General features: G+C 40.2%; 1 protein-coding gene across 1 annotated transcript in view; it reads right to left on the reverse strand.

The window, feature by feature from the left end:
* The window catches only part of cd226 (CD226 molecule), a 54,955-nt gene that overhangs the window by 14,579 nt on the left and 21,267 nt on the right, over positions 1-19,109 (reverse strand). Inside the window, exon 3 of the mRNA XM_072262486.1 lies at positions 15,531-15,863. Coding sequence (XP_072118587.1) covers positions 15,531-15,863 — 333 coding nt within the window. The remainder of the gene's footprint in view (positions 1-15,530; positions 15,864-19,109) is intronic.

The following is a 19,109-nucleotide window of genomic DNA, read 5'->3' on the forward strand; positions in this document are numbered from 1 at the left end:
CCAATGAGAAATCAAATGGCTGATGGGAAGAAGCTGCTCCTGAATCGTTGAGTGTGTGCCTTCAGGTTCCTGTACCTCCTTCTTGATGGTAGCAAGAGAAGAGGGCATGTCTTGGATGATGTACTGTCACAGATTATGGATCCCAGGCCAGATAGTGCAGCAGCTAGCAAATTAGTTAGTTATGGAATTGAATACATTACATAATTGTGTGATATTAATATTCCCAGTAAAGGAAAAGCCGAGTGTGATAGACAGGCCAAGAAAGCAAATATTAAACCAGGCAATCTCCTGGAGTAACTGGTTTCTATCCTACAGATTTAAAGCAGACAGATGAGAACAGGACAATAATTTTCTGATGCATTCTTATGCAATTCTTTTAGAAAGGAAACTTGCAAACACTGTTTAAAAGTTCTAAAGAAGTCAGAGAATTACACATCAGATTGCTCATCACCAGCAGATAGAAAATTGCTGAAGTCTGTAATTCCGGATAAACAATCCTAATGCATTAAACATTTGCAACTTTGCATACTGAAACTTTGCAAAGTTTCTCAGGATGGATTTATAAAGTTAAATATAAATTCAAAGTCCAAAGTAAAATTACTGTCAAATTATGTACATGTTCCTTATACTAGCCTGAGATTCATTTTCTTGCAGCCATTCACAGTAAAAGAAAATACAATAGAATTAATGAAAAACTACACACAAAAACAGACAAACAAGCAATGGGCAAAAGAAGAAAACTACAAATGCAAAAAAGTAATAATAATAATAATAATAGAAGAAAATAAATAACACAAGGAACGTAATTTATAGAGTCCTTGAAATTGAGTCTATTGGTTGTGTTCCGTGTTGAGAAGAGTGAAGTTATCCATGTTGGTTCAGGCGCCTGGTGGATGAGGCATGATAGCTGTTCCAGAACCTGGTGGTGTGGGATCTAGGGACCTTGTACCTCCTTCCCAAGGGCAGCAGTGAGCAGAGAGCTTGGCCTGGATTGCAGGGGTCCTTAATGATGGATGCAGCTGTCTCATGGTAGCACTGCTTGTAAATGTGCCCATTGGTGGGGAGACTTTACCTGTGATGGACTGGGCCGTATCCACCACTTTCTCTAAACTTTATCAATCATGGGCATTGGTGTTTCCATACCAGCCTGTGATACAACCAGTCAGGATACCCTCCACTGTGCATCTATAGAAGTTTGTCAAAGTGTTAGATGACATGCCGAGTCACACTGAATCAGAAGTCATACTGAATAAAAAAACCTTGAAGTGATAACTAAGTTAGTTGATAAGAGATTGTACATGGTTCTTTTGAAGGACTCAAAAGACATTTGTTAAAGTTGAAGTCTGTGGAACTGAGATCAAATTATTGATAGGGAAGAAAAATGGTAAGGATTAAAAGGCAGAAATTAGGAAACAAAAGACATACTCAAATTGGCAAGGAGAGATAAATTGCGCTCCAGAGGAATTTGCTTGTGGCCTTAACTAATCCCAATTATTCTTCATGACTTGGATGATCATGTAGAGATATAGATACCAGAGGGTGTATATAGTGGAGGCCTGTGACTAGTCGTGTGCTGCTGGGATCGATGTCGGCTGCATTATTTTTTGTCATCTAGATCAACAATCTGCATGATAATGTGGTTAACTGGATCAGCAAGTTTGTGGATGACACAAAGATTGGGGGTGTAGTGGACTGCAAGGAAGGCTATCATGGCTTGCAGCAAGATCAGGAACAGCTGGAAAAGTGTCCTGAAAAATAGCAGATAGATCTTAATGCAGAGAAGTACACTTCGGTATGATCAACCAGAGTAGGTCTTACACAGTGAATGGAAGGGCACTGAGGAGTGAGGTAGAACAAAGGGATCTGGAAATACAGTTCCATAATTAGTCGAAGGTGGCATTGCAGGTAGATAGAGCCATTGACCTTTATAAGTATTGAGCACAGGAGATGGGATGTTATGCTGAAGTTGTATGAGACATTATTGAGGCCTAATTTAGAATACTGTGTGCAGTTTTGGTCACCTACCTACAAGAAAGGCATAAAAAAGATAATTTACAAGGATGTTGCCGAGTCTGGCAGACCTGAGTTATAAAGAAAGATTGAATAGGTTAGGTGGGACATTATTCCTTAGAACCTAGAAGATAAAAAGGAGATTTGACCGAGGTATACAAAATTATGAGAGGTATGGATAGAGGAAATGCAAGCAGGTTTTTTTCTGGTGAGATTGAGTGGGACTACAACCAGAGGTCATGGGTTAAGGGTGAAAGGTGGAAATCTTAAAGGGGAAAATGAGGGCAAACTTCTTCAGTGAGAGGGTTGTGAGGGTATGGAACAAGCTGCCAGCACAAGTGGTGCTTGCAAGCTCGATTTCAACGCCTAAGAGACGTTTGGATGGGTACATGGAGGGTAGGGGTATGGAGAGCTATGGTCCTAGTGCACATCGATTGTAGGCAGATTAAAAAGTTCGGCATAGACTAGATGAGTTGAAGGGCCTGTTTCTGTGCTGTTATTTTCTATGACTCTATGACACTATGACCCGTGTTTGCCTGTGACACAAGTAAGAACACAACTACACATGAGGATAGTCTACTAGGGAATCAAGGGGCTTAGGGAAAGCATCAAAAACAGAGCCCGGACTGAATGAACCCTGAGACTATTCAATGGGGGAAATGCTTGAGGGGCCCATTAGTAACCCCCCCCCCCATGCCCCCCACCCCCCGCTCCTTGTCCTGATGGGGGAAAATTTAGGAAATGGATATTAAAAACAAGTGTGATCTCATTCGCTTCAAACCAAAAACAAAAAAAGATGTAGGAGGTTACTTTGTACATAGTAAAATGTTAAAAGCAATGGATTCAGAATCCAGAACCAACATGAATAACTTCACTCACCTCTACACCAAACTAGTTTCACAGCTATGGACCCACTTTCAAGGACTCTACAACTGAACTTCTGAATATTGCTTTTCAATTATTTTGTATTTGCACAGTTTGACTTCTTTTGCACATTGGTTGTTTGTCAGTCTTTAAGTGTAGGTTATTATTGATTCTATTGTATTTCTTTGTTCAACTATGAATGCCTGCAAGAAAAATGAATCTTGGGGTAGGATACGACAACGCTTATGTACTTTGATAACAAATTTACTTTGACCTTCATATTAAAATTTCACAGACGAGCACAGAAAAATTCAAAACTAATACCAATATATTTTGTGGTCTAGAAAAGAAGGGGTTAGAAACCCTACCATTGTTAGAAACATAGAAAACCTAGAGCACAGTACAGGCCCTTCGGCCCACAATACTGTGGGGAACATGTACTTACTTTAGAAATTACCTACGGTTACCCATAGCCCTCTGTTTTTCTAAGCTCCATGTACCTATCCAGGAGTTTCTTAACAGACCCTATTATATCTGCCTCCACCACAGTCGCTGGCAACCCATTCCATGCACTCACCACTCTCTGTGTAAAAAAAATTACCCCTGACTTCTCCTCTGTAACTATTTCCAAGCACCTTAAAACTGTGCCCTCTCGTGTTAGCCATTTCAGCCCTAGGGGAAAAAACCTCTGACTATCCACATGGTCAATGTCTCTCCTCATCTTACATACCTCTATCAGATTATCCCTCATCCTCTGTTGCTCCAAGGAGAAAAGGCCAAGTTCACTCAACCTATTCTCGTAAGGCATATTCCCCAATCCAGGCAACATCCTTGTAAATCTCCTTGGCACCCTTTCTATAGTTCTCAGCATCATTCAACTCTAAACACCACAGCTCATGAAAAATAAATGGGTCTTGGGAAATGGTTTCAGAACACCAGGTATTGTTCAAACTAGAGTCTTCTGCCTTGCAACTTAAAGGAAAAATAGATGAGAGTTGATTGATGTTTTTAATGCATTCAAGAGAAAGAGGTCCATTCATTGATAGACTGAAGACATCCTTGACAATACCAGCCGCTGTTGTTTAAACTAAATTGCCTTTGAGAATGTGGTGATAAACCATCTTCTTGAACAATGGTGCATGTGTAGACAACTCAATAATGTCATTGAATAAGGAGTTGCAGGACTTAAGACTTAGCAATAATAACGTCAAGGCATTATGCTGAAAATGGAAGGCAATATGCAATTAGTAGTCTATTCACGTGCCTGCTGATGAAAATAATGCATGAGGTGCATTTGTGGAATTCATTGCCACAGACAGCTGTGGAGGCCAAGTCATTGTGGACTGTTTGATGGATCTCCGTATGTACACACTGGAGTTTAGAAGAATTAAAGGGGAATCTCATTAATAATTAAATGAATCTTGAGAAATGGTTTCAGAACACCAAGCATTGTTCAAAATTGAGTTAGCTGCTGCCTTGTAACTTAAAAGATAAATAGATGAGAGTTGATTGATATGCCCTCTGGTCCTAGACTCCTCCTCTACAGGAAACACTCACCTTGCAAGGCTGTCATTCCAGGAACATGGACTGGAGATAAGGAGGTAGCCAGCCCTGGAGTTGAAGGTCTGGGTGTGTGAGTGGGTGGTGGCTGGGAGTCGATGGGAAAGGGGCTTGTTTTGTTGTTACTTGTGCTGTTCTGATGAACGTTGTGGGCTTGCTATGTTGGCACCAGAGTGTGTGGTGACATTTGCAGGTTGCCCCCAAGCACATCCTTATGTGTGTTGGTTGTATCGCAAATGGCACATTTCACTGCAGGTTTTGATGTACATGTGATCAAATGCTGAATCTGAATCATTTGTATTTTAAACAAAAATCACTGAAGTACGTAAATGAAAACTCCAAGCTTGAGGGAAGAGCTGAATGTATATTCCTTCTTTGCGTTAAAACACAAAGCCATTAAATTACCATTCATACACGTGAGACAGAGCATGTTGAGCAAAAATACTGGTGGAATTGTTTTGAGTTTTAATATAAAATTATTCAGATGCCTTTCAGATTTATTTAAAAATACTGAACATTATAAGTTCCAGCAGAATTTGTATTAATGATTACAAATGAATAGTTGGCTCAAGCACAAGTAATGTGAATTGGAAATTTGAAAAATGACAGAATGAGCATCAATTCAGGAAATATGCATAAGCTGTGATTTTGTGTTTTAAATGCTGTGGAAGACATTTCTTTTAACATGGATTTGTAGAACTGATGTACTGTTTGGGTCAATCTGGCCACTATACGTACAGGAACAGCACATCTTATGATCAGATTTCCCATTTTATGGGCAAACAACTGCTAGACTATCACTGCTACACGTTGAGAATTGCCTTATAGAATGTATAAGATTGCATTAAAGATGCATCGGCCAATCAGAATTTCTTACATCTACTCAGAAGAGTGAGGGAAAATATCATTGAAACCTATCAAATATTGAAAGGCCCAGACAGAGTGGACATAAAGAGGATGTTTCCTTTAGTGGGGTACTCTAGGACCAGAGAACACAGCCTCAGGATACAAGGACATCCCCTTAGAACAGAGAGGAGGAATTTCTTGAGGCAGAGGGTGGTGAATGTGTGGAATTCATTGCCACGGATAGCTATACAGACCAGGACATTGGGCAGAGGTTGAGGGTTGTTGATTAGTCAAGGTGTCAAAGGTTATAGGATGAAGGCAGGAGAATGGGATTGAGAAGGTTAATAAATCAGCCAAGATGAAATGGCGGAGCAGACTCGATGGGCCAAATGGCCCAATTCTGCTTCTATATCTTATGATCTTATTTGTTTCAATAAGATTCATCATGTTAATTGATATAGTATCCTATAAAATAGTGGAATACATTCACAGAACATTTTATTTTACCCAGGGATTGGGTTATATTAGTAGTGAAACCATTCTCTATTAATTCATACTTGCTCAGTCAGAGTTTAAATTGAATAACTTTGCATCTTAGTTGAGGCCTCTGCAAAAGTAATGAAATGCAGGCTAATAATTTGTGCTTTTGAAGACTCTGCATTCTTACAATCAACATTAATGATTGAAATATCAAGTATGGTTTTGATTCTGATATTTTTAAATAAGTACAGTATCATGAAAGCTAACTATTAATAACTGGCTATGTGTCATCTTTGATTTTCATTGGGGTAATGCACCATTCTGGCACATTTCGAAGCTTCTAGCATCAAATAGAAGAATGTTTTTATTAGAGCTTATCATTCGATGTTGGCTCAGTAAAAAAAAGAATTGGACTGCAGTTCTTAGCAAGTTAGCCACAGAATGGTGAGCCTGCCGAACTCATCGCCACAGATGGCCGAGACAGAATGGATGCAGAGAGGATGATACTTACATTGGGAGAGTCTTGGACAAGAGTGCACAGAGATGAAGAGGAATTCCTTTAGCCAGAGGGTGGTGAATCCGTAGAATTCATTGCCACGGACAGGTATGGAGGCCAAGTTATTGGGTGTATTTTAAAGAGGAGGTTGTTAGGTTCTTAGTAAGTGTGTCAACAATTGCCTGGAGAAGGCAGAAGAGTGGGGTTGAGAAGGATAATAAATCAGCTATGATTGAATAGTGGAGAAGACTCAATAGCCTAATTCTGCTCCGATGTCTTATGGTCGAGGCAGATGGCATGGAATAATTTAACAGACAGCATGATAAGGAGGTGAGGGAGAAATCAATGGAAGAAAAACAAAATAATCTGGAGATGCTGGGGTCAAAGCAACACCCTCAATACGCTGGAGGAACTCAGCAGTTTGGGCAGCATCTGTGGAAAAGATCAGTCGACGTTTCGGGCCGGAACCCTTCATCAGGACTGCAGAGGGAAGAGGCAGAGGCCCTATAAAGAAGGTTGGGGGAGGGTGGGAAGGAGAAGGCTGGTAGGTTCCAGGTGAAAAACCAGTAAGGGGAAAGATTAAGGGGTGGGGGAGGGGAAGCAGGGAGGTGATAGGCAGGAAAGGTGAAGAAGGAACAAGGGGAAAACACAACACTCCTTTATCTTTCCCCTTACTCCGCCTCCTTCTACTACTCATTGTGTTTTCCCCTATTCCTTCTTCACCTTTCTTGCCTATCACCTCCCTGCCTCCCTTTCCCCACCCCTTTATCTTTCACCTTACTGGTTTTTCACCTGGAACCTACCTGCCTTCTCCTTCCCACCCTCCCCCAACCTTCTTTACAGGGCCTCTGCCCCTTCCCCCTACAGTCCTGATGAAGAACGGAAGAAAATGCTGAAAAGCTCAAACGAAATAGCCTTGACTAAACTTGTTTGGACATAAATTCTGAAATAGACCAGATGTGTCAACTGGCCTGCCTGTGCTCTAAATACTTTGTAACTCCATGAAGGGAGGGAACATAGATGACGGTTTGACAGCTTCTCAAAAATTAAACAGATGTTGCTGCCACACAGCTGAATCAGATAATATCAGTACATTTACAGCGAGACTTGATAGGAAAAGAAGGTCACGCGTGGTGAGCAGTGACAGATTTGAAGGAGGTAATTAGAAAGGGAGGATACCAGTGTTGAATGTAAACGTTGCACCAGATACATCAGATGGGCCTGCTTCTACATTGCTATGATTGGTTTCAAGTATCACACCATTCTCAGAAGTGGCGCAGCAAGCTGGACAAACGGTGCAAGTGTTTTCTTTATACATTTTTCTTATGACTGTTAGAGCCTGTTGGACATTAATACTGCAAAATGCTGCAAGTCTGGTTTGTTATCAAGGCCAAAGGCATAGGAACTGTATTGCACGAACCAGACCCTTTTACCACAGCGTCACATGTTACTTTCAGCTAGTGGAGGAGACACTGGAAATGGGGTGAGATAAAACAGAAGCACGGTAAGCGTGCTGGAGGTCAGGCTAGGTTATAAAGCCAACCCCTGCAGGCCGGCTCTCCCATCAATTCTACTCTCGGACGTTCGCTGCGTGCATTTACCTTATGGAAACGTGGCTCCAGGACAACACCCTGTGCACCATTAACCTTCAGGCCACGCCACTCGGAGACTTGTGCTAATATTACTTTGTGACTGTATTGTGCTGTACCATAACTATATGTACTGTGATTTGCACCGTGATGTTTCTTTTAGCTTATACATATGTATGTTGAATGACAATAAACATGAACTTGATTACTGGAAAGCAGGCCTATAAAAGGCAGAATTATTTTAAAACAAGATAAACTTGCTTATCCACTGATTGCTGGGCCCACCTCCTCTAAATGACAACCCAAATTTTGATCCATCTCTGCTAATCTGCTGTTACATTCAAAGAGGAATCCAACATTAATTACTTCTGCTCTCTAACAGGTGTCTATTCTAATGATATCATCCTATTTAATCTACAAAATTATTATTCCTTTGCCACAGACTCCCCTGTCTTTGTTGGGTCGCTCCTTCCTTCATTAAATACTTGGAAGGTATTGTGAGGTTGTGGTGATGGGATATCTGACTCATCTTGCACATAAGAGAACAGTGGAACTGGTAACTATTCTATTAAAAATGATATGCCTAGCTGCAGTCCAGTGCATACGTGCATATATTAAGCAGAAGATGCAAGAGTTAGTTGATTAAACAATCTTTCTCTTTAAACTCATTAAGCTATCTTGTTAAAGATTAACTGCAAATATATTTGTATCAGTCTCACATCACAAACCACATATTGAATAACGCATTCTCCAAAGTATCACAGAGTTTTAACTAGGCCAGTGGAAATAACTATTGAGATGGAATGATTATATACAACAAAGAAAAGAAAATAAGAAAGGACAGGATGTCGTTGATCATAGCAAGTTGATTTTTCAAAATGGTTAGTTCACGAAGTTAATGGAGACTTCTTGAAGGAGGCCACGGGAGACAAAGCACTGGAGGCCTTAGAATGCATAAAGGCGGGGACGGCTGGTGGAGCAATGACATTGGCACCAGACCCGGGAGCGGAGGTTTCCAGGTTCGAAACCAGTCGGTCCGCTCCCGAGTACGCTTTCCATCCGTGCCGGGTTGAGTGTCGGGATCACAACTCGACCTCGTAAAGTAAAAGGGAAAAATACTGCGAAAATGTCTGTGTGATGAGTGGCGCACCACACAGTCTCTCTCTCGCCTTGTAAAAGCCATGAAAAATACATCATCATGGATGCACGCACGCACACGCAGTCGCACATGCACAGACTTGCACGCACGCAGGCACATGCCAAGATAAAAAGAATGCATAAAGGTGATAAATTCCCAGTGCCTGATCTCGGATTCCGGTCGCCGAAGCCTGTAGAGTGGGGACTGGAGGCCCAAGGGCCTGTCCTGGAACTGGAGGATTGCCCACGTGAGTGGGTGATTTGGACGGAGGGAGAAAAGAGGCTTGTTTCACTGCAGTTATTTTGTTGCTTGTCGTACATATTTTGAACGTTCTACGTTGGCACAAGAATGTGTGGCAAAACTTGCAGGCTTTCCCACAGAACATCCTTAGGTGTGTTGGTTGTTACCACAAATAACGTGTTTCATTGTACGCTTCGATTTACATGTGATAAATAGATGAGAATCTGAATCTAAATGAGAAATGTATTCAGTGATGCTTGCATTGATGAACTTTACTACATTAAAAATGCAAATAGTCATATTGTTATTGTGAACCTATAACAAAACATGTGGAACCGAAGCCTACTCAAGTGTGTGGATTTCCTGTTGATAGTGACTTGCCTTGAACTAGGTTGCGAGCTGAGGTTACAAAGCATTTCTCAAAATAAACATACATCATTCTGACATTTAAGGTTTTTCCAACACTTCTTTATATCTCATAGATAGCTTGATAACAGTTTTTCTAAGCAATCTACCTTTCCTAAACAGGCAATTCAATTTCCTAACACAATCGGAACGTTAACGATTAACCATGTTCAAAAGCAACATCTATTTTAGCATTTGAGAAGATATCAGATAATCACACCATTGGATAATTGTTCAACAGTCAAAGCCAACAGGCAGATATATCGCAAATGATCTGATTCACTGCGGCAGGGGCAAATTGCAATATACCTGCACAGTAACTCATAATCCAGTAATAAAGGCAGGTTAAAAATAAATTATGTTTACTTTGCTGCTTTTACTAAAGTTTCTGAAGCTCACAGAAAGTCGCCAATGATTGCTGGCGAATTTTTATCAGATACCAATGAACCTCATGGTTGTATATGGTGACATATCTGTACTTTGATAATAAAATTTACTTTGAACTTTGAAAATGACACATTTCTTTAAATTTAGCCGATGCTTAAACTTCATGCAAACCCCAACACATTTACCTTTCCGCAATTTAATTAATAAGTGCCATTATTCTTATATTTTCAGGCTTTTTTTCTCTTTGAAATCCAGGCAGTTCCTTTATTCATAGTTTATTATTATAAATGCCATGACAACATTGTGGCATGTCACAACCCAAGACCTGAAGTATAAATTTATGGAGATCCAGTTACTCATTTGAATTGAAGACACTACTTCAACAAAGGATGAAATAGTCCGCACAAAACTATCTGCAAAACTGGAAGTCCATCCATCAAGACAAATGAAGAGAAACAAATAGGGCTATGGCTTGAGGCAAACAATTTCTGCTTCATTAAACACAAAGTATTTTTAATAAATCCAACAGACTTTAGCTTTCTGTGTAGCATACACTTCACAAGCAAACACTTCCATGGAATAAAGAATATCATAACAACACCATAACATCCCAAAATCATAGGATGGTCCGAGCCCATGGAGTTAACCTGATGTTTTAAGACCTGAGTTAATCCAAGAAGTACAGTACATTCCTTATTTCTTTGTTGCAGGAATATCATTAACCCACTCAGTCATTTTTTTTCTACCTACCCCATAAAATCACACTGTCCCAGACCAAAATTACATGATGTGAACAGGACACACAGAGTTGTCTCTTAACCAAATAACATCATATTTTGAAAACATTTTTTTCAAGTCTGGCTAAGACTGAGTACTGGGTAATTATAGCAACATTTTAATCAGCTGAGGTTTAATCAGTTTTCAGTTAAGGGAAGAATCATATGTTTTCTAAAATCTTCAGCAGTCTACTCCCACATATTAATAAGCACCTGTTTATTAATGCAAATATCTAATCAACCAATCATGTGGCAGAAACGCGATGCATAAATGAATGCAGACATGGTGAAGAGGTTCAGTTGTTGTTCAGGCCAAACATCAGAATGGGGAAAGAAATGTAATCTAAGTGACTTTATCTGTAGAATGAGTGTTGGTGTCAGATGGGGTAGTTTGAGTAATCTTAGAAACAGCTGATCTTCTGGGATTTTCATGCACAACAATCTCTAGAGATTACAGAGGATGATGCCGAAAACAAAAGAGCATCTAGTGAGAGGCAGTTCTATGAGTGAAAATGCCTTGTTGATGAGAGAGGTCAGAGGAGAATGGCCAGACTGGTTCAAGTGGACAGAAACACAACAGTAACTCAAATAACCATGCATTACAACTGCAGTGTGCAGAAGAGCATCTCTGAATGTATAACATGTCAAACCTTGAAGTGGACAAGCTACAGCAGCAGAAGAACATGAACATATACTGAATGGCTACTTTATCTGTAAAAGGAGGTACCTGATAAAGTCGTCACTGAGCGTAAAACATAAGAAAATCTTCAGATGCTGGAAATCCAGAGTAACATTATGTCTAAGTAGCCTCCAACCTGATGGAATGAATATCAATTTATCTAACTTCTGGTGTTATTTCCCCCTCCATCTTCCTTTTTCTTTCATTTCCCACTCTGGATCCCCATTATTTTGCCTGCCTATCATCTCCTCCTTCCCTTTCTCCCAAGATTCAGTCTCCTTTCCTATCAGATTCCTTCTTCTTCAGCCCTTTACCTCTTCCATCTATCACCTCCCAGCTTCTCAGTTCAGCTCTTAACACCCAGAAGACCAAGGAGATCATTGTGGACTTCAGGCATGCTAGGAGCCACACTCATGTCCCCATCTACATCAATGGAGCTGTAGTGGAGCGTGTATCAAGCTTCAAATTCCTTGGTGTCCACATTTCCGAGCATCTCACCTGGTCCCTGAACTCCTCCATCCTGATCAACAAGGCGCAACAGAGCTTTTATTTCCTGCAGAGCATCAAGAAAGCTCACCTCTGTCCCAGGATACTGACGGACTTTTACCGCTGTACCATTGAGAGCATACTCACCAACTGCATCTCAGTGTGGTATGGCAATTGTCCCGTATCAGACCGCAAAGCACTCCAGCGTGTGGTGAAAACTGCCCAGCAGATTATTGGCACCCAATTGTCCACCATTGAGAACATCTACCATAAACACTGCCTGGGCAGGGCAAAAAGCTTTATCAAGGGTGCATCTCACCCTAACCATGGACTTTTTACTCTCCTCCCATCCAGTAGGCGCTACAGGAGCCTCCGCTCCTGCACCAGCAGGCACAGAAAGAGCTTCTTCCCTGAGGCTATGACCCTGCTGAACCTCACATCACAGTGCTAAGCAGTATTGCACCCATATTGTACTGTCTCAGTACTTCTATATTTGTATGCTGTAGCACTTACTTTTTATTCACCAGTATTTTGTAAATAATACTATTCTTTGCATTTCTGGTCAGATTCTAACTGCATTTCATTGGCTTTGTATCTGTACTCAGCACAATGACAATAAAGTTGAATCTATTCTAATTTACTTACTATAATCTTCAATCTCAAGTGAAACAATTCTCTAAAAATGTCTTTTTTGATCATTTTCTGAAATCTGTGTTCTTAAAAGAAAACAATGAGGCAATTTTAAAAGATTCTAGATCTGCTCATGCTGTAGACATTAAATCATTGTTAGCTACTTTGAATAATATTCTATGCATTGTACATTGTCCATGAAATATAGTGTTTAATAAGCACAATAAATAGGTAAAATGGCTTTTAACACTTCCTCTGATTCTATCCACTTTCTCTTCTGTCCTACAGCTGATCTACACTGTCAAACAAGGTTTCATTCTGTGAACAGGACCACAAAGACTTTTCATAAATAGGTCAAAATGGCTGAATAAAGGAACTGAGGGCTTGCTGACAAGTAAATGAGCGGACAGCTAGTTTACATCTGAGACCAATACGGTGGATTTGGGATGCAGTTTTTTGCCAAACACACTCCTAAATTTAATCTCCTGATACAATGTGCAACAATCTGTCACATAGGATAACCATAAACAGTGTTTGAAATCACTAAGCTGCTTTCTATTTTCCCAAGATGTAAGAAGATATACTTATCGAAAAAAAATGTGCTGATAGGCATGAAGGTCTATTAAAAAGATGACTTGGATAGATATGAAAATAAACTATTTGCAAAGAAATGTGATAATTTCTGGTTCAGGGAAGCTTACAATCCCATTCCAGTTTTTAAAGGAATATACTGTCAGTGGCCACTTTATTAGTTTCTTGGTATGTTTGTAGTGTTCTGCTGCTATGGCATGACCACTTCAAGGTTCAATGTGTTATGAGTTTAGAGAATAGTCGTCTGCACACCAACTGTTGTAACAGCGGGTTATTTGAGTTACTGTTGCTTTCCTGTCAGCTTGAACCAGTCTGGCCATTCTCCTCTGACCTCTCTCAATAGCGAGGTATTTTTACCCACAGAATTGCCACTCACTCAGGGTTTTTTATTTGTTATTTTCCACCATTCTCTGTAAACTGTAGAGAACTCTGATACTCAAACCATCCCATCTGGCAAGGTGAAGAAACAATGAAATGTTTATTTCTGCTGCTGACCACATTGAGCAATGTTTTCGCAGTGAATCTGGAGATGTTCATTTTTATTCTTCACTTTTATGAAATTTCACAAGCAGTTTTGAAGTATTCTTTCAGAAATTAGGCTGGTGAGAAGAAAACATGAATGAAACGTTTAGTGGGTTTTAAGTCACAAACAAGAGAAAGTCTGCAGGTGCTGGAAATCCGAGCAACACACACAAAATGCAGGAGGAACTCATCAGGCCAGGCAGCGTCTATGGGGAAAAAAGTACTGTCGACGTTTCAGGTCCTATCGAAGGGTCTGGGCCCGAAATGTGGACTATACTTTTTTCCAGAGATGTTGTCTGGCCTGCTGAGTTCCTCCAGCATTTTGAGTGGGTATAAGTTATGAAGTTTCTGTGTGGGAACAGAGGGAAAATGGTGAGTATTTGTTCTGGGACCTTCAACGTATACTTCAATGAGATTGATGAAAGTCTATCCAACCTTTGAAGAAGAGGGGAGAAAGATATCCAGAAACCTGGAATGACAAAAATTTTCCTGTACAAGCCACCCCCTGTTTGGGATTATTATTTGGAAGGTAGATAATGTTAGCTAGCGTCATTGTAGATTAACTAAAAGGAGAACCAGTCTTCAGGGAAGTACGCAGTTTCCATCTGATACTTTGTGGGTAGTGAAACCAATTATTTGGATGACAGATGAATGTTCCTGCAATTAGCATGTTGTCAAAGGTGTATCCCTGCCACTTATTACACAATTCAGGGCCGATCTGTTTTGTCGCTGAACCTTCTAGTTGGTTGCATATTCATGGTACAACCCCTCAACACTGTAACAAAAGGGATATATTTTGGGTTGCACTCATAGGGTTTTGGAACAGGCACCAGTATTGAATATTCAAAGAGGTTCTGTTAGTTGTGATGTACTACCATTAAAAATGTTATTTTGTACATCTACATGACAAATATTAAAGTTAGCAATTGAAACTGTTATCTTAACTGTTAAATTATTATTTTGGTGTTGAAGAAATTTAAAATATTGTGTCTGGAGAGTGAAATTCTCTTATATCCTCCTGGGAACTCTCTCTACTGGAATTTTACTGTATGAATCAAAAACTTCTTATTTTTCTCAGTTTCTGCTTCTGTGAGATATAACACCCCCATCCCATTTACCCTGACCAAACCATCATCAACTTGTATCACTTTCTGAGAGGAAGTTCCTCCCTGATCTCAAAATGCAAGTTTATTTGTCACGTATACATTGAAACATACAGTGAAATGTGTTGCCAATAATCTCCAAATAGCTAAACAAGATGAGTATGCATTTGTTTAATGTCTCCACTATATATCCCGGGCTGGCCAAAGCACTACACACACTCTCATTTTGTAGAGCATCTGTTTAGCCTTTGCTTGATTTAGCCTTTAGCCGTTAGCCTCTAACCCCACAATCCAAATGAGGAAACAAAATCCAATTTTAATGAGTGAACACTTCTCAGGCTTCCAGCTGGGTACAGGGATCAATTATTATCGACATTTCGATGACAATCTCTGCCACCTTCTTCAGGGATGATGCCTGAGAAGATGGCAGAGTTTGTCTTCGAAACGTTGATTGTCATGATACCTGTATGCTGGAAGCCCACGACGTTTGGAGTCCACAATCCAAATTTTAAATGTGCATTTTAAATCCAAGTCTGTGAGCATTTAAAATAAAGTCTGTATCATTCTTTTATCACTCCTTTATTGAATAAAAGTGAGTTCAGATCTACTGGGATTTTTCTAAATTGGAACAAAAAAGACAATTATGTTCCGGAATTACCCCTGCCACAGAAGAGTCGGGGAAAGAGAAGATGGCTAAACTGGATAAAAATAGACTCTTTAACGCTTACCTTTTTCCATACCAGTATCAAAGACTTTGGTCCAGTTACCATTATCTGTGATAACTTCACAATGGTATCTTCCAATGTCGATTGACATCACATTCTGTATGGTCAGACTGTTGTTTGTAGAGTCGTTAAACTGGATTCTTTCCTTGTAGTCGTAGCCAATGAATGATAATGTATGTTTGAAGATTGCTATTGTGTTTATTTGTTCTTTGGACACTTTTTTCCACATCACCTGTTCAACATGCCTCCCAATTGGATATTCACATAATAAGGTCATATTGCTCCCTGGGACCAAGGTCACGTAGGTGTCCACTGCTCGACTGCTAGGAAAATTTGCTTTAAAAATATTTAAGGAAGGCAATTAGCACAGCACAATTTAATATCTAGTATCATCATGTACAAATTTTAAATAACTTTGAAGTGTGCTAGTTTGCTTTAGTTTAAAGCATCGGTGTTCCCAATAGTAGGCTTTAACTTTAAGATTGATAAAAAACAAATTTAAAAAGACTAACATCCATTGTCTTCTCAGTAGCCAATAAGCTGGCAGCTTCATTCCCTCAAGGCAATAAAATGCTCTGAAGTCATTAACTTACCAATTAATATTAATTAACATCTAATTGAGACAGATTAGAAGAAGTGGCAGATGGAATACAGTGTAGGGAAGTGAATGGTCATTTACTTTGGTAGAAGGAATATAGGATTAGACTATTTTCTAGTGACTGGTGGGGTACCGCAAGGCTCAGTGCTGGGACCTCAGTTGTTTACAATATATATTAATGACTTGGATGAGGGAATTAAATGCAGCATCTCCAAGTTTGCGGATGACACGAAGCTGGGTGGCACTGTTAGCTGTGAGGAGGATGCTAAGAGGATGCAGGGTGACTTGGATAGGTTGGGTGAGTGGGCAAATTCATGGCAGATGCAATTTAATGTGGATAAATGTGAAGTTATCCACTTTGGTGGCAAAAATAGGAAAACGGATTATTATCTGAATGGTGGCCGATTAGGAAAAGGGGAGGTGCAACGAGACCTGGGTGTCATTATACACCAGTCATTGAAAGTGGGCATGCAGGTACAGCAGGCGGTGAAAAAGGCGAATGGTATGCTGGCATTTATAGCGAGAGGATTCGAGTACAGGAGCAGGGAGGTACTACTGCAGTTGTACAAGGCCTTGGTGAGACCACACCTGGAGTATTGTGTGCAGTTTTGGTCCCCTAATCTGAGGAAAGACATCCTTGCCATAGAGGGAGTACAAAGAAGGTTCACCAGATTGATTCCTGGGATGGCAGGACTTTCATATGAAGAAAGACTGGATGAATTGGGCTTGTACTCGTTGGAATTTAGAAGATTGAGGGGGGATCTGATTGAAACGTATAAGATCCTAAAGGGATTGGACAGGCTAGATGCAGGAAGATTGTTCCCGATGTTGGGGAAGTCCAGAACGAGGGGTCACAGTTTGAGGATAGAGGGGAAGCCTTTTAGGACCGAGATTAGGAAAAACTTCTTCACACAGAGAGTGGTGAATCTGTGGAATTCTCTGCCACAGGAAACAGTTGAGGCCAGTTCATTGGCTATATTTAAGAGGGAGTTAGATATGGCCCTTGTGGCTACGGGGGTCAGGGGGTATGGAGGGAAGGCTGGGGCAGGGTTCTGAGTTGGATGATCAGCCATGATCATAATAAATAGCGGTGCGGGCTCGAAGGGCCGAATGGCCTACTCCTGCACCTATTTTCTATGTTTCTATGTTTCTAAATGAGGAGAAAATTCAGAAATCAGAGGTGCAAATGGACCTGGGAGACCTCGTGCAGGATTCTCTAAAGGTTAACTTGCAGGTTGACTCTGTTGTCAGGAAGGCAAATGCAATGTTAGCATTCATTTTGATAGGTACTAGAATACAAAAGCAAGGATGTGATGCTGAGGCTTTATAAGGCATTGGTCAGGCTCTTATCTAAGAAAAGTTGTGCTAGCATTGGAGAGAGATCAGGGCAAGTGATCATAATATGATTGAATTCACCCTGAAATTTGAGAAGGAGAAGCTAAAGTCAGATGTATTAGTATTACAGTAGCGTAAAGGCATGTGAGAGGAGTTGGGCAGAATTGGTTGGAGAAGAACAGTGGCAGGGATGACGACAGAGCAGCTAGAAATTGGAAGACATGGGTTACGTGCAGCCCAAAGAGGAAAAAGTATTATAAAGGAAAGATGAAACAGATGTGGATAACAAGAGAAATCAAAGTCAACATAAAAAACCAATGAGAGGTCATATAATAGAGCAAAAGTTAGTGGGAAGTTAGAGGATTGGGGAGCTTTTAAAAGCCAACAGAAGGCAACTAAAAACTTAATCAAAAAGGTAAAGATGAAATATGAAAGTAAGCTAGCCAATAATATTAAAGAAGATACCAAAAGTTTCTTCAAATACAGAAGGTGTAAAAGAGAGGCAAGAGTGGATATCAGACTCCTGGAAAATGATGCTGGAGAGGTAGTAATGGGGCACAATGAAATGACAGAGAAAATAACTAAGTATTTAGCATCAGTCTTCACTTTGGAAGACTTTAACCGTATGGTGGAAGTTGCAGGAGTCAAGGGTTATGAAGTGAATGAAGTTACCATAACTAGAGAGGAGTTTCTTGGGAAACTGAAATGTCTGAAAGCAAATAAGTCACCTGGGTTGGTGTACATACTGGGGTTCTGAAACAGGAGGATGAAAAGATCACAAAGGCATTATCTTTTAAGATTCACTAGGTTCTGGAATATTGCAAATGTCACTTCACTCTTCAACAAGGGACAGAGGCAGAAGAAAGGAAACTATAGGCCAGTTAGTCTGACCTCAGTAATTGGGAAGATGTTGGAGTTCATTAGTAAGGATGAGGTCTCAGGGTACTTGGGGCCACATGATTAAATAGACTGTAGTCAAAACGGTTTCTTCAAGGGAAAATCTTGCCTGACAAATCAGTTGGAATTCTTTGAAGAAATAACAAGCAGGATAGACAAAGGAGAAACGGCTGATAATTTGCACTTGGATTTTCAGAATGCTTTTGACAAGATACCACACATGAGGCTCCTTAACAAGTTATGAGCCCATGGTATTACAGGAGAGATTCTAGCACAGATAAAACAGTGGTTAATAGGCAGTAGGCAAAGAATGGGAATAAAGGGAGTCTTTTCTGGCTGGCTGCTGGTGACTAGTGTTGTTCCACAGGGGTCTGTGTTGAGACAAATTCTTTTTATGTTATATGTCATTTATTTAGATGATGGAATTGATGGCTTTGTCATAAAGTTTTCAGACTTGGAGGGGCAGATGCTTTTGAGGAAGTAGAAAGGCCACAGAAGGACTTAGACCAATTGGGAAAATGAGCAAAGAAATGGAAGATAGAATACAGTGTCTGGAAATGTATGTTCATGCACTTTGGTAGATGAAATGAAAGGGTTGACTATTTTCTAAATGGAGAGCAAAGACAAAAAAAACTGAGGTGTGAAGGGACTTGGGAGTCCTAGTGCAGGACTCCCTAAATGTTATTTTGTAGGTTAAGTCTGTGGTGAAGAAGGCAAATGCAGTGTTAACATTCATTTCAAGAGGACTAGAA

The sequence above is a fragment of the Mobula birostris genome, chromosome 1 (assembly GCF_030028105.1).
Source record: "Mobula birostris isolate sMobBir1 chromosome 1, sMobBir1.hap1, whole genome shotgun sequence".
NCBI classification, from domain to species: Eukaryota; Metazoa; Chordata; class Chondrichthyes; order Myliobatiformes; family Myliobatidae; genus Mobula; species Mobula birostris.